The sequence below is a fragment of the Felis catus genome, chromosome C1 (genome assembly GCF_018350175.1).
Source record: "Felis catus isolate Fca126 chromosome C1, F.catus_Fca126_mat1.0, whole genome shotgun sequence".
Taxonomy (NCBI): Eukaryota; Metazoa; Chordata; class Mammalia; order Carnivora; family Felidae; genus Felis; species Felis catus.
The window spans coordinates 170707180-170733965 of record NC_058375.1 but is presented as its reverse complement, the minus strand read 5'-3'; the positions used below and the strand labels follow the sequence as shown (position 1 = coordinate 170733965).

At 36.5% G+C, this 26786-nt stretch overlaps 1 protein-coding gene across 1 annotated transcript; it reads right to left on the bottom strand.

Moving 5' to 3' along the window:
* Window positions 1–7253: 7253 nt before the first annotated feature.
* Window positions 7254–25819, bottom strand: DUSP19 (dual specificity phosphatase 19). Its single transcript, XM_003990922.5, has 4 exons — window positions 25401–25819; window positions 19684–19730; window positions 11549–11701; window positions 7254–8313 (listed from the first exon to the last, which is right to left on the bottom strand). Exons 1-4 carry the CDS (start codon window positions 25624–25626, stop codon window positions 8077–8079), a joined length of 663 nt encoding a protein of 220 aa, XP_003990971.2. The 5' UTR covers window positions 25627–25819; the 3' UTR covers window positions 7254–8076.
* Window positions 25820–26786: the final 967 nt, after the last annotated feature.

The window sequence follows — 26786 nt, the reverse complement described above, 5'->3', positions numbered from 1 at the left end:
CTAACAGATATGGCCATCGATGTACATTGTGGACCATCTGCCATAGCTTTAATTGTAATCTGCAGTGGCTAGTATTAAACTGCCACAACATGTATCATTTTTTCCCCTTCCTTCCTCCCTCCTTCTAACAAGCAATTTTTGAAAATCTGCAATGGGATACACACTGGTATACATACACAACATAGTAAAAGTCTCTGCCCTCTTTGGGAGCCCAAGTTTTGATGGAAAAAACAACAAAGCAAATAAGTAAAATATATATAGAATGTTGGTGATAATTAGGGCATGCAGTAAACAAACCGGAAAGGAAGATCCAAGTAGTAGGGATGGGGCAATTTTGAATAAGGTGGCCAGATAAGGCTTTACTAAGAGTTAACACTTGAGCTCAGATCTGATGTTTCTGGGGGGAAAGTGTTACAGGTAGAGAGGGAAAAGCTGGTAATGCAGTGAGGTCTTGATTATGCATTTTTAAGGAAAAGCAGAGGCCAGTGTGGCTGAAGCAGAGAGAGGAAGAAAGCAGTCAGCAATGAAGCCAGAGAGGTGATAGTGAACATGGGGGGTAGGAGTCAGACTGTGTCCAAATAATCTCAATGCTGTCATGGTTAGAATGTTCAGTAGTTTAATCTAAGAGTGACTCAACACATTCTCTTGATTTAAAATACTAGGATGTTCTATTGAATTTTCACTGCCAGTTTATCCACTGTAATGCCAATTATATGATCTTTAGTTTTTCATTTCCTCAAGTGACTGGCACCACAAATCTCCATAGACCTTAAACTAACTTATATTCCAAAACGTATAATTTTGTCTTGCCAACAGAACTTTTAACCCAGAATTTGACAATAAGTAGTAGATCTTTTTAAACAAATAGCTTCGGGACACCTGGGTGGCTCAGTCAGTTAAGCCTCTGACTTCAGCTCAGGTCATGATCTTGCACTCTGTGAGTTCGAGCCCCATGTCGGGCTCTGTGCTGACAGCTCAGAGCCTGGAGCCTGCTTCAGATTCTGTGTCTCCTTCTCTCTCTGCCCCTCTGCCTCTCGTTCTCTCTCTCTCTCAAAAATAAATAAACCTTTAAAAAAATAGCCTCAAATAAAGGTATTAATAGGTGGAAATAGTAAATGTATTATTTTTATTAAATTCTATCAATACCTAGAAATAATAAAGGCTACATCATAAACATGGATACAAAATAAGTAGGTCAAAGCATCACTTGAAATGGAAAAGTTTAGCTAGAAGTTATTTTTAAAAGTGTGTCAATGGAAACAAACCATAAGTTTGTTACCTTGAAATGTCAGTATATGGATTTTAAGAACATAAAACTTTAAAATGTTCTTTAAATTTGTAACTACAGAGTGACTAAAGATGTTCAGGATCCTTTGGGTACAAAAATTAATTACTTAGAGTCACCTAGCAAACCAAATACAGTTGACTTTTGAACATGGATTTAAACCACATGGGCCCTCTTACATGCAGATTCTTTTGGCAGTACAATCCTATAAATGTATTTTGTCTTTATGATTTTAATAACATTCTTTTCTCCATTGTTAGAATACAGTATATAACTCATATAGCATACAAAATGTGTTAATTGCCTGTTTGTTATCAGTAGGCTTCCAGTCCACAGTAGGCTATTAGTAGTTAAATTTGGGGCAGGGGGCGGGCGTCAAAGCCCTTAATCCTTGTGGTGTTCAAGGAGGATCGATCCATTGTGCTGTATTTCTATTATTTTTAAATGTATTGTGGTTTTGCTTATAAAGGTGTTAATATTTAAGACGGGATTCTTAAACTTGCTACATTTGGAATATTTGGAGAAATTACTTTTGAGGGAACTTTATACATTTGAACCATTTGAGTTACTGATAATCACATTGACAAATTCAGAAATTTTCCCCACCATCACTAAAATTATTCGTTAGAATTAAAGTAGGTTCCCTATGAAGGAAAAAAAAAAAAAAAAAAAAAAAAAAAACAGGTTAGAGTGGGAGAGAGCCAAAGCATAAGAGACTGTTAAAAACTGAGAACAAACTGAGGGTTGATGGGGGGTGGGAGGGAGGAGAGGGTGGGTGATGGGTATTGAGGAGGGCACCTTTTGGGATGAGCACTGGGTGTTGTATGGAAACTAATTTGTCAATAAATTTCATATAAAAAAAAAAAAAAAAAAAAAAAAGAACAGATCCAGAGAAATTTGATGTTCAGAGTGAACAAGTAAAATAGCAGTAGGATGCTAAAAAAAATAAAAAATAAAAAAAAAAAAAAAATAAAGTAGGTTCCCTATGTCACAGGCAAAGAAATTTCCAAGTTCTATACCCATCCATTTCAATCAGGTTCAAAAGGGAAGAAGGGATGTAAAAGTAAAACTGCAATAACAATTTTATTTTTATTTTTTTTAATGTTTATTTTTGAGAGAAGGAGCATGAGCAGGGGAGGGGAAAAGAGAGGGGGACAGAGCATCTGAAGCAGGCTCTGCATTGACAACAAACAGCGAGTTCCATGTGGAGCTCAAACCCACCAACAGTGAGATCGTGACCTGACCTGAGCCAAAGTTGGAAGCTCAACCAAGTGAGCCACCCAGATACCCTGCAATAAGAATTTTAAATACTATACTACATTTTCCCTGAAATCTTTGAGTTAGTATAATGGTCTACATTTTGCCCAAAAGAAACTAAGAAAAATATTTCTTCAATTTTCCAAAAATCTAAATACTTACTGGGTTTTCAATTCAAATTATATGTAATCACAAACTTTTATTATTATTTTTTCAAGTTTATTTATTTCGAGAGAGAGAGAGAAAAAGAGAAGCAAAGAGAGAGGGAGAGACAGAATCCCAAGCAGGTTCCATGCAGGGTTCAGTCTCCTGAATTGGGAGATCATGACCAGAACTAAAACCAAGAGTCAGATGCTTGACCGACTGAGCCACCCAGGTGCCCCTCATACACCTATATTAAAGCACAAAGTTTTTAAAAAAAAAAAAAAAAAGCACAAAGTTAGGGGCACCTAGGTGGCTCAGTTAAATGGCTCTTGATTTCCGCTCAGGTCGTGATCTCACGATTTGTGAGATGGAGCCCCATGTCGAGCTCTGCACTGACTGCAAGGAGCCTGCTTGGGATTCAGTCTCTCCCTCTCTCTCTGCACTTCCCCAACCCCTGGCCCACGTGTATGTGTGTGTACTCGCACACTCTCTCTCTCTCTCTCTCAAAATAAATGAACATTAAAACAAAATAAAGCACAAAGTTACCAAAACATTTAAAAAATATTAAACTCAAATAGAGTTTTATCATATGTTCTAGTATCTTTGTTTTACTCATCTTTTTCAGCTTGCTAGGAAGGCTCTAGATTTCTTTTCAATATTTAAAAGCAGATGATATTTCCTCTTTAAAAGTGGTAGAAAAGTCTATTTTAAAATAGAAGCAAAAACTGCTTGAAACATTTTTCCTCTCCTCAAAACAGACCTATATTTGGTATACATTTTATTTATGATATGTGAGATAGAGGATCATAATGAAACAATTTCCTTTTTATAAACAGGTCTGACAGAGACTTACTTATATCCATGGGAAGCATAAGAAATACATTTGTGTGTATGACATACAGATGACACACAATTGCCTTATACAGTACTCCTAATTTAAAAGACTGAATTACATTCACTGACCTATTCTAAATACAACAAACTTCTATCATTTAAAACAAGACAATACTGAGGAGCACCTGGGTGGCTCAATCAGCAAAGCCTCCAACTCTTGATTTTGGCTCAAGTCGTAATCTCACACTTCGTGGGATCAAGACCAGTGTCAGGCTCTGTGCTGTCAGTGTGGAGTCTGCTTGGGGTTCTCTCTCTCCCATTCTCTCCCTCCCCAGCTCTCACGCACATGTGTGCACTCTCTCTCTCTCTCAAAATAAATTAACATTTAAAAAAGTATTGATGTTCAAAGCACTTCTGTAAATGATACAGAAAATATGCATTTGCACCATAACCAGATAACTATAGGCAACAACTAAGCACACAAACCAGAGGCATAAATAATATACTATCTGTTATGAACAAGTTCTAGTCAAGGCTTCACAACATTTAATGGCTGAAAACTAAGGAACACCTAGCAAAAGAAAATATATTTAAATAAATGCTTTCATGTGAAAAGAAAAGGTTCACTTAGCAAACCCTCAGCAATACTGACCATAAAGACAACATTACAGATCAGTCTCATACTTCAGGAGGATTCTGTCTCCTTGGCCTGCCTCAAAGAGCTCACTGTAAGTTGATTACATTTATGCTGCTTCTCAACAGAAGCAAAGTTCATAGCTTTGCATGTAATGGCATCTTGCCAGGCTACAAGCAATCTCAAAACATAATTTGTATTTATCATTTCTACTCTTTGATCATGACAGCATAAGAAAGACTGCCTTCTCAAATGCACAAATGTACTCAATGTGCACTTTCCAACTTACACCTAGGAATGTCCTTGCTCTCTGTAATGTGTTACTGAAGAAGAGCTCAAGACTTTCTTAATAAAATCTAGATGTCAATGAAATTTTCCAAGTCATGAAAGGCTATTTGAAAGCTATTAGATAAATTCTATCTTACTTATTATAATTAATTTTAAGTACACTTTATTCTGAATAGTTCAAAGAATATCTTTAAGCAAACTTATAATGTACAGAGTTCAGCCTTGCCAATATGGAGACTTAATTAAAAAAAAAAAAAAAGAAAAAGAAAACTATTACGCCTCTGACCAGAGATAAAATTGTACATGATTTTAGGCTTTCTAACAAAATACTTAAAATTTCTTACAAAACCATAACTCTTCTTTCCTTAAAAATACGTTCTCTAGAATACCAAACTGGAAAACAAATTTGAACAATTACACCTAAAAAATGATCTTTCAATGTAAAACATTTTCTCACAGACCCAAGGATACCAAAAATTATGACATGTAACCCAAAACAGAAGGCTAGGATATAAAAAACATACCGTAAAAGATTTGATCACCTGAAGAACCATTAGGTCACAATCATGTAAGAGAGAACATCTATACAAAAGTTTTAAAAAGAAAAAAAATAAATACAGGCAATAGAATTAAGTTAAAAATAAAAATGAAAAGTAGGTACATTTTCATAAAAGGACATAAAAACTTTGTGAACACTGTAACCTCTATAGAAATACAGGCATACCCCAGAGATATTGTGGGTTCAGTTCCAGACCACTATAATAAAGCAAATGTTGCAATAGTGAGTCAAATGAATTTTATGGTTTGCCAGTGCATATAAAGATTATGTTTACACCATACAGCAGTCTATTTAAAGTGTGCAATAACATTGTCTAAAAAAACAATGTACATACCTTAATTTAAAAATACAGTGTTTATTGCTAAAAAATGCTAACCATCATCTGAGCTTTTAGCAAACCGTAATTTTTTTGCTGGTGGAGGGTCTTGCCTTGATGTTGATGGTTGCTGACTGATCAGGGTGGTGGTTGCTGAAGGTTGGGGTGGCTGTGGCAATTTCTTAAAGTAAGACAATAATGAAATTTGCCGCATTGATGGACTCTTCCTTTCACGAACAATTTCTCTGTAGCATGCGATACTGTTTGATAGCATTTTACCCACAGTAGAACTTCTTTCAAAATTAGAGTCAATTCTCTCAAACCCTGCTGCTGCTTTATCAACTAAGTTTATGTAATATTCTAAATCCTTCGTTGTCATTTCAACAATCTTTACATCATCTTCACCAGGAGTAGATTCCATCTCAAGAAACCACTTTCTTTGCTCATCCATAGGAAGTAATTCCTCATCCATTACAGTTTTATCATGAGATTGCAACAATTCAGTCACATCTTCAGGCTCCACTTCTAATTCTAATTCTTTGGCTATTTTTACCACATCTGCAGTTACTTCATCCACTGAAGTCTTAAACCCTTCAAAGTCATCCATGAGGGATGGAATCAACTTCTTCCAAACTCCTGTTAGTGTTGATATTTTGACCTCTTCCCATGAATCACGAATGTTCTTAATGGCATCTAGAATGGTGAATCCTTTCCAGAAGGTTTTCAATTTACTTTGCCCAGATCCATCAGAGGAATCACTATCTATGGCAGCTATAGCCTTACGAAATGTATTTCTTAAATAATAAGACTTGAAAGTTGAAATGACTCCTTGACCCATGGGCTGGAGAATAGATGTTGAGTTAGCAGGCATGAAAACAACATTAATCTCGTTGTACATCTCCATCAGAGCTCTTGGGTGACCAGGCGCATTGTCAATGAGCAATAATATTTTGAAAGGAATCTTTTTTTCTGAACAGTAGTTCTCAACTGTGGGCTTAAAATATTCAGTAAACCATGTGGTAAACAGATGTGCTGTCATGCAGGCTCTGTTGTTCCATTTATAGAGGACAGGCAGGGTAGATTTAGCATAATTCTTAAGGGCCCTAGGATTTTCAGAATGATAAATGAGCATTGGCTTCAACTTAAAGTCACCAGCTGCATTAGCCCCTAACAGGAGAGTCAGCCTGTCCTTTGAAGCTTTGAAGCCAGGCATTGACTTCTCTTCTCTAGCTATGAAAGTCCTAGATGGCATCTTCTTCCAATATAAGGCTGTTTCATCTACATTGAAAATCTGTTGTTTAGTGTAGCCACCTTCGTTAATGATCTTAGATAGATCTTCTGGATAACTTGCTGCAGTTTCTACATCAGTATTTGCCACTTCACCTTGTACTTTTATGTTACAGAGACGGCTTCTTTCCTTAAACCTCATGAACCAACCTCTGCTAGCTTCAAACTTTTCTTCTGCAGCTTCCTCACCTCTCTCAGCCTTCATAGAATTGAAGAGAGTTAAGGCCTTGCTCTGGATTAGGCTCTGGCTCAAGGGAATGTTGTGGGTGGTTTGATCTTCTATCCAGACCACTAAAACTTTCTCCATATCCGCAATAAGGCTGTTTCGCTTTCTTATCATTCGCGTGTTCACTGGAGTACCACTTTTAATTTCTTTCAAGAACTTATCCTTTGCATTTACAACCTGGCTAACAGTTTGGCGCAAGAGGCCTAGTTTCCGACCTATCTCCGCTTTCGACATGCCTTCCTCACTAAGCTTAATCATTTCTAGCTTTTGATTTAAAGTGAGAGACATGCGACTCTTCCTTTCACTTGAGCACTTAGAGGCCATTGTAGGATTATTAATTGGCCTAATTTCAATATTGTTGTGTCGCAGGAAATAGGGAGGCCGGAGAAGGAGAGATGGGGGAAGGGCCAACTGGTAGAACAGTTACGTCACATGCAGTATTTATCAATTAAGTTCACCATATTACAGAGGCATGGTTCATGGTGGCACCCCCCAAACAATTACAACAGTACCATCAAAGATCACTGATCACAGATCGCCATAACAAATACAATTATAATGAACAAATTTGAAACATTGTGAGATTTACCAAAATGCAATACAGAGATACAAAGTGAGCAAATGCTGCTGGGAAAATGGTACCCAAAGACTTCTTTGATGCAGGGTTACCACTCTCGATTTCTAAAATACAAATCGTCTGCAAAGCACAATAAAGTGAAGCGCAATAAAACAAAGTATGCCAATATTGTGTCAACCTTTAGATTTTGATTATCTCTTTTGGGAGGTTTAAGATATTAGTTTTTAATCCCAAATTCTTTACATAGAAATTTACCTCCCTCTGAAATAGTAAGTCAAGTAGCACTTCAAGTTTTTCCCTTCATGGAAGTGGTTGCTGGCATAGAAAAATACTAAAAGTCTTCATCAACTGATTTAATCTTTTCATGCTCTAATAAAGATTTCAAATGTAAACCTTTTTCTTCTACCGAAACCAATTATTGGTAATACGTTATTTCCTCTTAGCAAATCAAAGAAGCATCCAATCCCACATTATAATACCAAGGAAAACATGACATGGTTTAAAAACATATTTGTACACTAGCTCAAGACAATCAATTAACCTCCACTTCCACTTGCAAAACGCAAGACAAAAGGAAGTTTTTACTAGTCTACTCTTCAAAAATGGGGACAGGTGGCTGTGGGGGCCAGTTCAGAAATTACAGTTGTCCATTATCTGCTGGAATGTAACTCATGAACTGTCACCCTTTTCTAATTCCTGTTTGTCACACTCATTGCTTTCCTTGCCCTCTTGGTATGTACGAAGCTGCTCCATGAAGCCCGCATTTGGACATATGGAAGGCCTTGCATTTTTCACCAAAGAAAAAGCACTGATGAACGAGATTTCTTCAGAATTCATCAGGAAACCTATTACAATTGCAGCAGCCCTGGAAACTCCTGCATTACAATGAACAAGAACCACGCCATCCTGCAATAAAAATCAATCAAAAATCTTCATTATTCACCTAGAAAGTTGTTAAATCAGTTGCACATTCTTATACTACTTGAAATTATAAAATAAAAATATTCATTTTATCAATTTGTTTGATTCAACATATTCAATTACCAAAATACAATTCATTGTGAGCAATGAATAGAATAATCAATCAATTTTAGGCACATAGTGGATATTCCATAAATGTTTGCTAAGAAAATAAATTAATTTTGTTCTGCTAAGAAGGAAGTGTTCTCTTAAAAATTTGAATCACCATTTTGCCACGGGCAGACAGGAATTGTGTGACAGTGTACCTGTTTTATCAAGTGTTCTGTGTTCTCGTGCTGTTAGGAGTAGCTTTTCAACTAGATTGCAAGCTCCTTGAGGGAAGCACTATGTATCCTTCATATCTTCTCAGAATAAGTAATTAATATTTGTTGGCAGATTAACTGAGCCAAGTGTAGGTCTTTTTTAAGTGAGTCTTCTGATATATAAAAAAATTTCTCAAACTGCTAACAGTAGTTATGTCTAAATGATTTAAGTAGGGCGAATTTCTACTTATCTGTATTTTCCAATTTTTCTACAGTGACATACCTTATTTACATCATGTCTTTGAAATCCCATCTTATAAAATGAGTAATAAAGTAAACATGGAATATCAAATAACACATTTTCATATTAACAAACAAAACCTTTTACACCTTAAAAAGGGGGAAGACAAGTAAATTTTCATAAAAGAACTTCTGAGGCTATAGAAATTACCCTGCTACTTTCCTCTCATGTGTATTTCTGTTACTTAAGGCATATACCTAACAAATCATGTTGGGGTCAGAGATAGAGGAAGACAGAGAAACCAAACAACAGGGTTTTACAACTACAGAATGAGGAAGGACATGGGGAAATAGAAGAGATTCCATTTGGCAGCTGTGTATAAAAAGATAAAACAAGAAACTATGGCCTAGAAAGGTAGTTTTGAAATATGCAATTCATTGAGTAATCACATTTAATAAAACCTGCATATACAACAGACAAGGTTATGAAAAGATCTCTTCCAGAAAAAAAAAATGAAGAAAATTCAAGAATGCTAATGATGAAACTAAAAAGTATTAATCTAAACAGTAAAGAATTTTCAGGGTAAGCAAATATTGGCTGAGGTTACAACTGCGGTGTAAGATATAACGCTTGAGAGATTGGAACAAATTGTGGAATTCTAATACATCTTGTAGCAGAAACATTTTAGGTACCTCCTCAGATTCTCTTAGTGTTATCTCATGGGCCCCAAGCTTGCTCCATCTCAGCCTCCACTTCTGTGGAACCACCCCCTTAGGCCTAATGAGTTTTGCTTGCCTAAGAAGGCCTGGCTCTTCCCTATTATGGTCTCTGCATAGACAAGTACACCCCAAGTTCTGGATTCTCTCGCTGCTTCTGAACTTGGATGAAAAGTTACACCACAGGCCACTGAATTTGGCTTCAAGGCAGCTGCTGGAGGAGTGCTGTAACCTGGAACTGTGAGATTAGTTACCATCCCATGGGTAAACTTTTCCCCAGGGGAAAACAGGAGCTGACAGAGAGCCAGGCAGATAAATTCTCTCTTCTTTCCCTCCCAAAGTCTATACTGAGGTACAGTTCCTTTGTGCTCCCTGCCTGGAGATGCCTTAAGTGGTAAAGCAGGTACACGTGCTGAGCACGCAGCTATTTCGCCGTCAGCTCAACTGTGCGGCTGTGCTCAGTAGGGTGAACACACCATCTCGTGCTGCTTCCCATCAGTTCCTGAATCGATTCCCGTTCTTCCCACTTTCACCACCCATGGATTCTCTCAAATGAAGCATCAGCTACTAATCTTTGTCTCAGGTTCTGTTTTTTTAGGAAACCCAAGCAAAGGACCCTTTTAATTAACTATTACCCTTTTCACATTTTACTTGCAACATGTATGTATTTTTTAATGATGAATATCAATATGGATTATGCCTAAATTTTTCTTTTACCATTTAAGGCCTATCTCACATCGCCTTAGAGAAGCAGCTAATACAGAAACATTATCATTTTTATTTCTGACACTATCAACTGACACACTGGAATGTTATCATCTAGACCCTATAAAATCTTTCATAAGAGAAAACACTGGCCAATATTAGAGCTTGAATTAGAAAACCTCTTTGTTTTCTTTAGTCTAAATATCCGCTATTAAACAGAGCTGAAAGGTAGAGGTGAATAGTTCTACATTTTTCAGACAATCTAAAGGAAAGTACCTAGAACAGTACTGGGCACGTAAGGCATTCATTAAATATTACTAAATAAAAGGAAGGGAGAGAGACAGAGAAATGAGAAGAGAAAGGTAGAAGGGAAATCATTAGCCACAATTCAATTAAGCTGGATTCTAATGTTCATGTCATTAATTGTTAGGTCTTCTAGGAGAAAAAACTTTTCTAAGTGCTTCTACATTCCCATCTATTTACCTCACATAAATTTTGTAAGAATTGTATACTAACTAAAAATGGTGTTTCAAGGTATAATTACTGGTAACAGCTAACTTAGAAGCCCAGTTTGACCTGGATCTATTATCAATGTTGAAGTATTATATTATCTGTTGGTCTTTTAAAGTCAAAGAACCAACGGACAGCTTCTGATCAGCATTTTCACACAATCTCAGTAAAGCAATACATTTAGTCCTGGAGTACCCTACAATTTTCTATTGTTAAAAATGCATAGATTCACTATCCCTATCACAGCCATAAAAATGAATGCATATTAATCTTCATAAATACACTAAAAGGACAATACTAGTATCTATCCCATATGGCAGGTGGTTATAAACCATCAAAGGAAATCTAAGTAAACATAAACACAGGAAAATTCAGTAAATGGAGAATTTTATCTCCTAACATTTCTCAGGAAGCCCTAGGAAGAGGATATATTAAGGTTAAAAGTGAGCAACTCATTGAGTGACTCCTGGCTGGCTCAGTCAGTAGAGCATGTGACTTTTGATCTCAGGATCATGAGTTCAAGCCCCATGTTGGGCATTGAGATTACTTAAAAAATAAAAAATAAGTTATCTCATTGAGAAAAAAATATCAGAGAACTAAATAGCTGTAAGAGTTAAAAGGTTGTTGGAGGGGAAATTTCATAATGGTTCTCTATGTATTAATCAGAAAAAGAATAAAGCTTAGATAATGGACCTGTATTTTAAAATTGCTGTCTTTGAAGAACTGTGGATCAAAATAAAACTTACCTTCATTTTTGCTTGTTCAATAAATTCAAAACATTCTGGAAAATAAGACAGGATATTGGTTTCAGGCAGATCCAATATAGAAATACTCTTATATATAAAGTCACTGAGGAAAGTATTTTCAACTCCATATGCAACATTGAGAATATGTGTCACCTTAAAGGGGAAAAAAAAAGATGATTTTTAAAAATTCTCTAATGAATTAAAATTAGGTTAATTAAAAAGAGAATGAGATGTTGAGATTTGTAATAAGAATAAACAAACAATTTAAGCATGACTCACTTGAATAATACTTCCTACAGGAAGCTTCCTCTGACTGCCTCATCCCTCACCAGAAGTGCTAATTCTGTACACTCTCACAGTACCCTCTACTTGCCCTAATTATAGCTCTTACCACTTTGACATTATTTGTCTCCCTCATGGTAATAGAAACTCCATGAGGGGAGGAACCATGTTTGGCTTCTTCAGTATTATGAGTAAGCACTGTGTGTGAGCAATGACCTTAGCACAAAAAGTACTTAAAATATTTGTTGGATAAATCAGTGAATATGCATATAAAAAACTTGAGTAAGGGAAGTACATCAATAACACAGACTTCTTTTTCAATAATTATTTTCCGATTTTCCTTCATATTCTTTAGTAGTATGACGGTTCTCAAGTGTGGCTGCACATTAGAATCACCCAGTTAACTTTTAAAATGTCAGTGCCACAGGGCCTCAAACCTAGAGACTCCAATGAATTAGTCTGGTTGAAAGGATGGTCATTTATTTCAAATGGTCCACAAAAGCAACCTTCTACCCATCTATGCATTTGAGCTCCTTTCCTACAGTCTACCAAGCATATGGAAGGGGCCATGTGGAAGGTTAATTAAAAGAATCCAAAAGTTAAATGGATAAAGAAAATAGGGCACTGTTTCTTGTCATGACATGCCTCACCATATTCTCTTTCTTAGCATGGGTGTTCAGTTTTACCTGATCTCGATATTTTCATGTATTTCACACGTATTTTATTTTTAATTTTTAAACTTTTTAAAGGTTTATTTATTTAGGGGTGCCTAGGTGGCTCAGTCGGTTGGGCGGCCAACTTCGGCTCAGGTCATGATCTTGCAGTCCGTGAGTTCGAGCCCCACGTCGGGCTCTGTGCTGACAGCTCGGAGCCTGGAGCCTGTTTCGGATTCTGTGTCTCCCTCTCTCTGACCCTCCCCTGTTCATGCTCTGTCTCTCCCTGTCTCAAAAATAAATAAAACGTTAAAAAAATTTTTTTAAGTTTATTTATTTAAATAAGCTCTACACCCAAAGTGGGGCTCAAACTCACAATACTGAGATCAAGAGCCGCACATTCCACCAACTGAGCCAGCCAGGTGCCTCTTACACACTTTAGAGTATCTTCCAGCTCTGCCTCTCTTGCCTCCACTACCCTCATAGACATGGCTGTGGCAGCGCCCCACTTCTCCACCCAGTACAGCTAACTAGATTGAGGCAGACACCAGACTTAAACAACACTGATCAAATTATTTTCAGAAATTTAAAATAGGTACACAAGACAGCTGAATGGTCCGCAAACTTGAGAGGTCTACGATAGCTGCTTTCTATTATGTGCCCAAAGAAGCTGAAGAATTTCTGCTCCTAAATAAGAACAGAGTAGATACCTGTGCAGAAAGGGGCCATGATGCCAGCAGCAGAGAGGGACCATCTTGGAGAGCCTTCTATTCTCTAGCACAGCCAGTCTCTGCCCTCAGATTCCAGAGATTCCCCCTAAATTACTATACACACATTCTCTTTTCTTGCTAGGGTTTCTGTGCCTCCCAACCCAAAGAGCATTGATTAAAACATTCCAGGAGCTAGGCCCCATGAAGACAGAGCCACAGGCCATTCATTTACTGACCTAACTGCCTTGTAGAAGACAGACAACAGAAAAAACCTCAAATGTCTACTCAAGAGACATTCTTATATAGAGATGAGATGGGAGAAACTAGAAAGGTAAGAACATTTTTAGAAGATAAAGTCTGAAATGTCCTTCTGCTTTCCCCAGTGAAGTCTTGTCTATGTCAACTCACTCATTGCCAGTGTACTTCTGACCAGGATTATATGATTCTGCCCTGGATAATATATACAATATATATAAATACAATATATATATTTTATCTATATATACAATGTGCATATAAATATACAATTTATATATATAAATTTTTAAATATACAATTTATATATATAAATTTATATATAAAATTTATATATATAAATTGTATATACACACACACACACACACACAATATAAGATATATATAATTTATTACCTATTACCTATGTATCTTCACAGGATTATGGAGAAAACCAAATGAGAATCTTAGGAAAACCTCTTGAAAGGTAAAAGTGCTTTACAAATATTATGGATTACCAATGCCTGGGTAGTTTAGCTGTTGGGAAGTGCAATTTATATGTGTATTGACTGGGCCTGATAGAAAAGAATTATACTGAATCACAGGTGGTGGTGGTGACGGGGACCCAGCCTAAAACCCTTTCTAGTAATTAAGCATACTTCCAAAATGTAGGTATGGAGGTCCTAACAATGGTTGCCCTTGGGATGCCCTTTGTAATAGGGATAATAAGAAAAACCACTTTATTGCAAACCTAATGTATGCTAGGCCTATAAGTTATCTCACCTAATCCTCACATATAGGCATTATTATTTCTAATTTTAGTAAACTTACATATTGTGAACTGGTTCAAAAATCAGAACATTATAAAAAAGAAATGAAGTTTTGCTCTCACCCTGTCCCTATCTACTCTGTTTTCTCCTACCTTAATGGTAACCACCTTTGTTGGTGTCTTGTATATTCTTTTAGAGCATCTTCAGGCAAATTTGTTTATTCCCTTTCCTACACAAAGACAACACCTTGGGTTCTCCTCTCATTTAAATATGTGCTCAACTGCTGGTGGGAATGCAAACTGGTGCAGCCACTCTGGAAAACAGTATGGAGGTTCCTCAAAAAATTAAATATATAAGTATCCTACGACCCAGGAATTGCACTACTAGTTATTTACCCAAGGGATACAGGTGTGCTATTTTGAAGGGGTACATGCACCCCAATGTTTATAGCAGCGCTACCTACAATAGCCAAAGTATGGAAAGAGGTCAAATGTCCATCTACTGATGAATGGATAAAGAAGATGTGGTATGTGTATGTACACACACACACAATGGAGTATTACTCAGCAATCAAAAAGAATGAAATCTTGCCATTTGCAACTACGTGGATCGAACTAAAGGGTATTATGCTAAGCAAAATTAGTCAGAGAAAGAAAAATATCATGACTTCACTCATATGTGGAATTTAAGATACAAAACAGATGAACATAAGGGAAGGGAAGCAAAAATAATATGAAAACAGAAAGGGGGGCAAAACATAAACTCTTAAATATAGAGAATAAACTGGGGGTTGTTGGAGGGGTTGTAGGTGAGGAAATGGGCTTAATGGGTAAGGGGCATTAAGGAAGACACTTGTTGGGATGAGCACTGGGTGTTATACATAGGGAATGAATCACCGTGATCCACTCCTACAATCATTATTGCACTATATGCTATCTATGCTATCTATAGATATAGATAGATAGATAGATAGATAGATAGATAGATAGATAGATATAGATATTGATATGAAAGTAAGGGTTGCCTGGGTGGCTCAGTCGGTTAAGCATCCGACTTCAGCTCAGGTCATGATCTCACAGTTAGTGAGTTCAAGCCCTGCATCAGGCTCTGTGCTGACAGCTCAGAGTCTGGAGCCTGCTTCGGATTCTGTGTCTCCCTCTCTCTCTGTTCCTCCCCCACTCACACTCAGTCTCAAAAAATAAAGAATAAGAAAAATTAAAAATAAATAAATAAAATAAAAAAATAAATGTCCTGGAAATTTTTTTAGATTAGTATTTACAGACTCTTTTTTTTTTTTTGGTGTTCTTTTTTATAGCTATATAGTTCTGTAGTGTGAGTGTACTATTATTTAACCAATTCCTTATCTATCAACATGTGAGTTTTTGTCAATGATTTGCTGTTAATAAACAATGCAACAATAAGTAACTTGGGACATTTTATGTTTCAGTTTTTTATCTTCCATAGTACTTTGTTGGACACACACCAAGCACTTGGGTACCTTATTAACAAAGCAACTATTATTACTATATCTAAACATTAAAATGAAATTCCTAATGAAATTTCTGAAATGATCCTCAAAAGAATTTCTATTAATTATAGCACTTAAGTCTTAGAATAATATGCCTTTGAAATGTGCCACGCATTTAAATCAATAATCATGTTTTAGAGTCACTAAATTTTTCAATAAACCCTCTATTCAGCTGGTCAGTTTACCTTAGGAGGATCTTTTAAACACCTACTTGCTTCACATCGCCAGATGAAAGTGAATTTGAACTAATGTATCATAAAAGGGGATAGATAATGAAACATTTGCCAATGAATAAATTTTATCATTTTTTCTAGTTTCCATTTTTTCTCTGAGAAGTATTAATTTGCTAGTGTAAACAAGACTCTGAAACTTGTCCTACTTATGTTAAAATATTGATCTAAGATGGATGCTATTAGGAAACACAGTACTTCTCATATCCTTATGCAATTCCAGGCTATTATCTCTTCTTGTCAGCCAGTTATTATTATAACTGTTACTGCAACTGCCTTGTAACTACTCTCCCCATCTTTAGTTTATGCAACTCTCCGATCTATTTTCCACATGGCCTCTACCAAGCAACCTTTCTAAACTGCAAATTTGATCCTGTTACTTCCCTGGGTAAAGACTTTCACATACTTTTGGATAAAGTCCAACAGTTTACCCAGGCTTACATGGATTTTTGTGATCTGATTCATGCTTACATCCCTGGCCTTGTTTCTTGGTATCCTTCTTTGTCACTCTCTATTCCAGGGTTACTGAACTTTTTTTCCATCTCTGAAAACATCAGCCTTTCTCTTCTGGGGCTGCACACAAACCACTTCTCTTATCTGAACACTTTTCTGTCTGCTCCCTCCCCACCCCATTCAGAGCAAACTTCAATAGCACTTCCTTCATCACTTCCCTGACCTTACAATCCCCTACCCAACCCAACTCAATCCAAACATGGAGGGCATCATCTCACATGCTCTCCAGTAGCAGCTGCATTTCCCCATCAAAGCACATTATACCCTGGACTGAAGGTGCTTATTTGTTGTTCTCTCCTCTACCCTCTGCTCCAGAAGCTTCATGTTAATAAACCACAGCAATTCCATGATGCCAAAACACTGCTGGACAAAATAGAGGGCTAAAATAAGTAATAAATCACATCAGTTGTGTGGGAAGGGTGGGGGAAGATGGCATTGGGGAAGAAGTGGTATTTGAGTTGGGACTCAGGCATGGGTATGTCTTGGATGAGAAGAGAAGAGAGGAAAGTCCATCCCACACAAAGGAAGTACATAAGCAGAGGCAAGAAAACATGCCTCAAAGTCAGGTTCGTGAGGGTCCATGAAGGGAGACTGAGAGAATATAAAATTGGAAAGATGAATTATAAATCCATATATTTAATTAGGTATAATAATTTTTGCAACTTTATTAAAATGACAGCCAGAATGTTACCAATTAAATTCTGAAATGGACTAATAGTTTCCTAAATAAATGTAACAATTATGCAATCCCTATCAAAATAACACCAGCATTCTTCACAGAGCTAGAACAAACAATCCTAAAATTTGTATGGAACCAGAAAAGACCCCGAATAGCCAAAGCAATCTTGAAAAATAAAACCACAGCAGGAGCATCATAATCCTGGACTTCAAGCTGTATTACAAAGCTGTAATCAAGACAGTATGGTACTGGCACAAAAACAGGCACTCAGGTCAATGGAACAGAAGAGAGAACCGAGAAATGGGTCCACAAACGTATGGTCAACTTATCTTTGACAAAGCAGGAAAGAATATCCAATGGAATAAAGATAGTCTTTTCAGCAAGTGGTGCTGGGAAACCTGGACAGTAACATGCAGAAGAACGAACCTGGACCACCTTCTTACACCATACACAAAAATAAACTCAAAATGGATGAAAGACCTAAACATAAGACAAGAAGCCATCAAAATCCTAGAGAAGAGGTGTGCCTGGGTGGCTCAGCCAGTTAAGTGTCTGACTTCGGCTCAGGTTGTGATCTCACATGAGATCATGTGGGCTTGACTTCGAGCCCCGTTGTTGGGCTCTGTGCTGACAGTTCCAAGCCTAAAGCCTGCTTCAGATCCTGTGTCTCCCTCTCTCTCTGCCCCTCCCCTGCTTGCACTGTCTCTGTCTCTGTCTCTCTCAAAAGTAAATAAAAAATATTAATTTTAATAAAATTTTTTAAAAATCCTAGAGGAGAAAGCAGGCAAAAACCTCTTTGACCTCAGCTGCAGCAACTTCTTACTCAACACGTCTCTGGAGGCAAGGGAAACAAAAGCAAAAATGAACTATACTGGGACCTCATCAAAATAAAAAGCTTCTGCACAGTGAAAGAAACAATCAGCAAAACTAAAAGGCAACCGATGGAATGCGAGAAGATATTTACAAATGACATTATCAGATAAAGGGTTAGTATCCAAAATCTATAAAAAACTTATCCAACTCAACACCCAGAAAACAAATAATCCATTGAAGAAATTGGAAAAAGACATGAATAGACACTTCTCCAAAGAAGACATCCAGATGGCCAACTGACACATGAAAAAATGCTCAACATCACTCATCATCAGGGAAATGCACATCAAAACCACAATGAGCTACCACCTCACACCTGTCAGAACGGCTAACCATAACAACTCAGACAACAACAGATGTTGGCGAGGATGTGGAGAAAGAGGATCTCCTTTGCACTGCTGGTGGGAATGCAAACTGGTGCAGCCACTCTGAAAACAGTATGGAGGTTCCTCGAAAAATTAAAAATAGAACAACCCTACGACCCAGCAATTGCACTAGTAGGTGTGTATCCAAGGGATACAGGTATGCTGTTTCAAAGAGGCACATGAACTCCAACGTTTACAGCAGCACAATTGACCACAACTAAAGTATGGAAGGAGCCCAAATGTCCAACTACGGATGAAAGGATAAAGAAGATGTGGTATATATATATAATGGAGTATTACTCAGCTATCAAAAAGAATGAAATCTTGCCATTTGCAACTATGTGGATGGAACTGGAGGGTATTATGCTAAGCTAAATTAGTCAGAGAAAGATAAATATCATATGATTTCATTCATGTGAGAAATTTAAGATACAAAACAGATGAACATAAGGGGAGGGAAGCAAAAATAATACAAAAACAGGGAGGGGACAAAACAGAAGAGACTCATAAATATGGAGAACAACAGAGGGTTACTGGAGGAGTAGTGGGAGGGGGCATAGGCTAAATGGGTAAAGGCATTAAGGCATCTACTCCTGAAATCATTGTTGCACTATATGCTAACTTGGGATGTAAATTTAGAAAATAATAATTATTTTTCCAAGGGATACAGAAGTACTGATGCATAGGGCCACTTGTACCCCAATGTTCACAGCAGCACTCTCAACAATAGCCAAATTATGGAAAGAGCCTAAATGTCCATCAACTGATGAATGGATAAAGAAATTGTGGTTTATATACACAATGGAATATTACGTGGCAATGAGAAAAAATGAAATATGGCCTTTTGTAGCAACGTGGATGGAACTGGAGAGTGTGATGCTAAGTGAAATAAGCCATACAGAGAAAGACAGATACCATATGGTTTCACTCTTATGTGGACCCTGAGAAACTTAACAGGAACCCCATGGGGGAGGGGAAGGAAAAAAAAAAAAAAACAGGTTAGAGTGGGAGAGAGCCAAAGCATAAGAGACTGTTAAAAACTGAGAACAAACTGAGGGTTGATGGGGGGTGGGAGGGAGGAGAGGGTGGGTGATGGGTATTGAGGAGGGCACCTTTTGGGATGAGCACTGGGTGTTGTATGGAAACCAATTTGTCAATAAATTTCATATAAAAAATAATAATAATTATTATTATTTTTAAAAAATTTAATATATTCAAAAAAAATTAAAATTCAAATTTAAAAAATGTAACAATTAAAATATTTTCTATACATGGCTGCAGACCTGAAGCATTTTTACCTTGTGCTTTTTCAGAGTATCCAGATCGTGAGCAGCATCTTGTGACCCTATAAGAAATAAATCATATCACCTTCAACATGAAAATAATCATCCAGACTTTTAATATAATTTTTGCAGGAATTCTATTAGTTATTCATTTATTTTAAAAAATACAACTCGGAGAGTACCTGGATGGCTCAGTCAGTTGAATGTCTGACTCTTGATTTCGGCTCAGATCATGATCCCAGGGTCATGGGATCGAGCCCTGTGTCAGGTTCCATGCTCAGCGTGGAGCCTGCTTAAAATTCTCATTCTATCTCTCAATAAATAAGCAAATAAATAATTTTTAAAAATAAAAATGGGGCACCGGGGTGGCTCAGTCGGTTGAGCCTGACTTCAGCTCAGGTCATGGTGCCACGTTTTTTTAGTTCAAGTACCATATCAGCCTTGCTGCTGTCAGCACAGAGCCTGCTTTGGATCCTCTGTCTCCCTCTCTCTGCCCCTTCCCCACTTGCGTGCTCTCTCTCTCTCAAAAATAAACAAACATTATTTTAAAAAAAAGATTCTCTCTCTTCCTCTGTCCCTCTCCTCGGCTCATGCTCATGCATTCTTTCTAAGATAAAAAATATATAAATAAAATAAAAAATAAAAAATGCAACTTGGGAGGACCTAATTCCAACTTTCTAAAAGACAATTTGGAACTACTCATTAAAAAATATTCATCTTGTATATATCTCATACTCTGAAATCTCACTTCGAACAATTTCTTGCAAGCCCTGGATGTTGCAAAGGTTAGCCATCAGGATGTTCATTGTAGTATTGTTTATAATACAAAAAAAACCTCCAAACCCTCAAAACGAGTAAAAAACAACAAAAAGCCTAATAATAGGGGTTGGGTTAAATAAAATATGATACTATTATGTAGTTAAATACATACACCCATTAAAATGAAAATGCTCAGGCACCTGGCTGGCTCATTGGTAAAGCATGTGACTCTTGTAGTCATGAGTTTGAGCCCCACGCTGAGAGCAGAGTTTACTTAAAACAAACAAACAAACAAACAAACAAGAATGTAGAAGAATATTTATGGCATGGAAATATATTCTCAACATATTAGGTGATAATACTATTATATTACAAAACACCATCATCCATTTCTGTGAAAACAAAAAATACGTATATGCCTAAAAATGAACAGGAAGGATATAGAACAAAATGTTGATAGTGGGATTACAGGTGATTTTCTTCTTTACACTCATTTGTATTTTTACACTACATATCTATTTCTTTAAAAAAGATTTTTTAATATTTATTTATTTTGAGAGTCAGAGAGAGAGGCAGGGGAGGGGCAGAGAGATCTGTGCTGTCAGAGCAGAGCCCAACATGGGGCTCAAACCCAAGAACCGTGAGATCATGACCTGAGCCAAAATCAAGAGTCAGATGCTTAACCAACTAAGCCACTGAGGCACCCCAATATCTACTACTTTTGTAACTTAAAAAAAGATGTTAAAAAAACACCCACAAAATGAGTCTGGTTTAGGAATATCTAATAGCTTAGAGCAAACACTGCTGGGTTTATAGATTCCACCCACATTCCCTGCACCAATAGGGCTATCCCCTTTTACAGCTTCTTCCTGTTAAAGTTGGCTCCCCATATCTACCAAACTTGGAAAATGACTCTAGCTAATAACCAAGTTTAAACATGAGATTATTAGTTAAAATAAAGTGAGTTACACAATTGAAAAATATAGGGCATTTCTTTTTTAAAGATTTCAAGTATTTTACTTTTCTAGATTAGGATCCATTTCCATAAACAATGTTTTTCTTACCTTACCTATCTGGGGAATCTGCCAGCTTCTGTTATGTGATTTTAGGTAGCTGAAAAGCCAGCAAATCCACTGGTTGGCCAGTATTCCCCTGGTAATTGGTAATCGGAAACTTGCGGGCTCCTTACTGAGCCTACATTTAACTTTATACTTAAAAGTTAGCCTATCAAAATATTAATATCTGTTAAAGCTGGATGGTGGATATGCAGCTGTTATATTATTGTCTGTAATTTTCTACACATTTGAAATACTTAAATTAAAAAAATAATTTCTCAATTTTCTGCAGGAAGTCCTAACCACCTCCAGGGGAAAAATGGCTTCAAATAAATTAAATACATATCATCTTTTAAATAATAATTAATTCCACTCTGCCTATTTCTTACAATAGCAAAAAAAAAAAAAAAACATGAATAAATGAAATTCTTTCTTCGAACCCTAAACCATCATTATTACACTTATCAAAGCTGGATACTTAGATCATTTCCATTGAACAACATACACCAAACAGAACAGGTTGATTATATATTTCAGAATTAGCTACCCCATTTTGAAAGTCCCTTCCACAATATGAACCATATTGAAACAAATTTAGTATTCTTGAAGCCAAAAAAAAAAAAAAAATACAACTTCTGTGCTCTGCCTTTTCAAATAAGACAATTATATTAGTGTTAATAGTATGGGGAAACAATTTTAGTTAGCATAAATGGATTTCAGGTAATTGGCTTGTGTGTTTCATCTAATACTTAGTATTACAGTTCAAGTTAATTCTCTCTAAATTCTAGATATAAACATCAGCTTTCCTCCAATTTAAAGTTGTTGATTTGTGTTACAGTCCTGTGGTAAACTCTTATTGGAAAAACACATGGTTAAAAGAAATAAACACTGTAAATCATATATTATGATAATGTGTTATTTAAACCTTTGTTTTAAAAAAGTAGAATGTTATCCTTTTATGCATATCTTAATTTTTAAAAACAAATACAAATTTTAAGAATTTTATTATTATAAAAGTGGCTACATGAATCATAATTATGTTAAAACTCACAGAAGTCAAAAAAAAAAAAAACACCAAAAAACCTCACAGCACTGAATACCAAGTCAACTTTACTATAGGATAGTTTTGAAAATAATTAAAAAGTTGAATAAGAAACAACAAAGAGAGCCAATAACAACAATTTACGGTTATTTTACCTTGATATTTACAAGCCACTAATATTCATTATTTGGCCAAGGATTATTATGGGAATATAAAGATGAGGTAACTAATTTAGAAAGGATATATATTACATGCTATTGGAGTTGGGACTTCTAACAAGTTCAGTGTTTTGCAATCATAACATATGTATCATAAAAAATAGCTACTTAAGATCTCCAGAATCCTGTTTCTGTTTAAAAGATTCTTTTAGTGATAATACTAAATATTGTATAAATTCTGATGTAGTATGTCTTAATTTATAAATCACTATTTTCATCATTACAAAAACCAACCAAAAGAAAAAGCATTATTATTGAAAAAGGAAATAAATGATATTCAAAAGAGAAATGTTTTATTTGACAAAATTTGTAGGAGTGAACATTCATAAATGAATAGAAACGAGCATAAATTACTATGTGGATGAGATAACAATATTTATGGAAGAAGTGTACAAAATAAAGAGCTATGCAAGTTTAATGTATTATCCACCTCCGAAGAATATTGGGCTTCCTAAATATCAGAAATTTCCATAACCTTATAAAGGACCCTAAGATTTTCACCTAGAATTAAAGAGAAGGGTAGGGACTTCTTAACAGAATGTATACAACAAATAATATGTGTACCTTTTAACTACCCAAGAGAAATGGAATTTTCTACTTTTAAAAATTAAGTTGGTTTTAAGAAAAGTCCTAGTGATTTTGTTGTAAAAATATAATTTGCAAATCCTAGGACATAAATGCTCAATAAGATCTTTTTTGTCAACCTGTTAGATCAAGGGCCTATATAAGATTTTTGGAATGCGGAAGCTGGTTTGAATTTATGAGCTAACTGAAAAAGATTATAGTTCCCCAACAACAAAAAAAGTTAATTTCATACAGTGCTGTGTGGGAGTTGTGATGCTTGAAGAGATAAAGAAAGCTCTTTGAAGCAACATAGAACCAAACCCCATGTCCAGAGAGAAACCTAGTCTGGTCAGACGACAACCACTGCATCATTCATGTGGAAGAACTTAAGATGTAATCATCCATGGGTCCCTCAGGAATAAGGCACTTGTTACTAGGCCGAAAAAGGTCCATCTACCTCTCACAGGAAAGGTGGTTGTACCTGACAAAAATATCCCATTTCCTGGCCCAAAGAGGAGACCATATTAAGGACTAGTTTCAGAAGTCTCTTCCAGAACTCTCCCAGGATTGTAGGAAGGGTTCCAACGCCAATCTGAGAACACTACCTTGATCAGCTCACTCTGGATAAGTCTAGATTAAAAAATCACAAAGTTTTTGAGAGTGAAATATTTTAAAATTCTACCATAGGTATTTTAAACCATTGGTACTACGATGGAAGGCAAATAACTGAAAAATGTACCTGAGCATAATTTCTTTCCCAGACATGGTGTGCAAGTCCTGAGTGAACCTTTCAGACTTGCTAAATGATCCCTTAATTTTTCACTGGGCTTCAGAAACTAGTTGGAGATACTTATTTGAAGTTAAAGATAGCTCATGCAGCAATTCATGTAATCATAACACAATAACAAATCCTATGTATACTGCCATTAGTTTGTTTCAAAAACTTCACAACCTCAGGACAGCCCTATGAGAGAAACAGATACCTTTACTTCAGTTTTACAGATGGTTTCTTGGAAGACCAGAGAGAATAAATAACTTGGGCTAGTTCACCTATTAAGAGGTAGAGCAGGACTGAAAACCTGGACTCTCTGGGGCAATCTATATGATGATGTAGAGCAGAAGTGGATCAGACTTGAGCCTGATGCCCAGCTCTGTTATTTACTAGGTATGTTACCTTGTGGAAGTTACTTAACTGTTGTTAAATCCAGTTCCCACCTGTAAAATGGAGCTGATAATCCCTAATTCAGAGAGTTTTTAAAAGGAGATGCCGTGTGCACTTCACAGTAGTACCTAGCTATTTCTGACTCCCAGTACAGTGCTCCTTCTACTCAAGAATGGCTTGGCTGCATCAATACTGGGAAATGGTTAATCTTTTCAAGTCTTAATTTCTGCATTCCTAAATGAACACCTACTTGAACACACTGCTGATTTTTTTTTTAAAGAATACCGTAACATATCCTTCCAAGCTAGCAAATTTGTGTTTTCATAACTGTGCTTCATTTGCTATTTGTGGACCATGCTTTGTATAGGGAAACAATGTTCTCCATCATACAAGAAAGCATAAAACTATCAGGCTCATAGCTATAAATAAAAACACAATTTCCCCATAACACTCCAAAAACAGGCACATAGATTAATATGGCTACAGGAGCCATGCACTCCATATGACAATCACTTGGCTATTTCAAGTATTAACTTGTCTATAACCTTAACAACCTTGCCACTTGTAGTTTTACCTAATTAAAACATTCTGTTTAATTTGATGATTTTTAAGGCTATGTTCATTTATAATCCAAGAAAATACAACATTAACATGCTGCCCTCCAGAGAAGCAAAAAAACAGGATGAAAGCTTTTCTAAAATCCAGATACCAGGTGCCATGTGCTACCAGAATCTATGCTTCTTGTGGATGGATTGTGATGCAGAAACATCACTGGCCAGCTAATGGATGTTCCAGATCTAAAAAAGGAAACATTTCAACTTTTCAGCAGGATAGCGGATAGAACAGAATATTACACATGGCGGGGTGGGGGGAATGAGAAAGTAACACGGCTAAAAAGAACCAACGAGATAGTGGCAAATTGATATACTCACCAAGGAGCAACCAAGGCTTAATAACACCAACATGCAGGTCCAAGCTAAGGTCCTGCACATAACCACAACTACCCCCACTGCTCGGCTCTACTTCTTCCACAACATGAATTCTGGCATCTTTCCATGTTTCTATAATTTTCTTTCCAGTTAGCGTTGTCACCCTGGTACATTGCTTCCTGAGATTATTCCGGGAGAACGCTTTAATTTCCTGGTTAAGGGAGTGCATTACATGAGCAGTGGCTAGAAACAATACAAGCAAATCTAGCCAACGGTGGAAAAGGCCAAACTGCTCGTCCCTTAGCGCTCAGAGAAAAAATAGAGCCGCAGGTGTGCAACCCTGTCCAGGTAACAGCAGCCACACACTGCAGACAAAGACCTCCAGGTCCGTTTTCCCCAGCACCGGCAAGTAAGGTGAAGTTTGATTGGCCTTTGAGAAACGGGCCCCGATTGGATGCTGTTTCTTCTTCCGGTCAGCCGAAAATTAGCATTACTTCTATCGTCTCAAGGAATTCGCTAAGAGATTTCTTACTGTTGCTTTTTAAATCTAGCTTTATTTTTCACGTAAAATGGTAAAATAGAAGACTTAGTTGGAGAGACGTCTGATATTTCCTCGCTATTTGAAAGCAGGGATTTTCCTGCTGTGTTTGGTGTCACTTGTGATAGTGACTATGAACAAAAAGGGCTGATATAGGTATTGCTCCTGCTTTAGCGAAGGGGCGAAATCATAGTGCAAACAGTTCTACTTCGCATAGCTTCTCTTGTCTGCCTGGATGTCTCTCAGAAGTAACTTTTCACTTATGTCTTGCACATTTTATGCTATTACTGCTAAGAAAAACGTTTGCTGCATAAGAACTGTTGTATTGAGAGGAGCTTAAGATATGTTTTCCAATTTTTCCCCTGTTTTCACCATCAGTAGAACCTTTATGCAGTGGATATGCATTCTTTGTAAATAAAGCATTTCCTCAAGTCTTCCATTCATAGTTTCCAAAAAAAACCGGGCATGCAAACATAAATTTACAAAACAGATCAATTAGGAAATGGTGATTCTGTTTTCAAAAGGATGGTTTGTTTTGCAAAAGAAATCCCAAGAATACTTTAAATAGGAATTTTCCTTATCCCACTTAAATACAATTTTAAGTGGGCTTACACACAATGTATTTACACATGTGTAAAGAAGTTGCACTTAATGAAAACTTCTCTAACACTGCATATCAAACTTTTTGTTGTTTTGAATTTTTCTGATGTAGAATTAAAATAAACCAAATCTCCCTGTTGAAGAGTGAGCTATAAGCGCAGGCTATCTACAAGACACCCTAAAATGAAGAACTGAAAGCAATGATTTGCACCATTTAAACAATCACAGGTTCATTAAAATCAACTCTAACC

What these genes read in the sequence shown, in the direction of transcription:
- DUSP19 (XM_003990922.5), bottom strand. Translation starts at nt 25,626, where the DNA reads ATGCACTCCCTTAACCAGGAAATTAAAGCGTTCTCCCGGAATAATCTC. An exon ending in ATACTCTGAAAAAGCACAAG is followed by an intron (nt 11,702 to 19,683) that starts GTAAAAATGCTT and finishes TTCCCCTTTAAG; the next exon opens with GTGACACATATTCTCAATGT. An exon ending in TTGAACAAGCAAAAATGAAG is followed by an intron (nt 8,314 to 11,548) that starts GTAAGTTTTATT and finishes TTTTTATTGCAG; the next exon opens with GATGGCGTGGTTCTTGTTCA.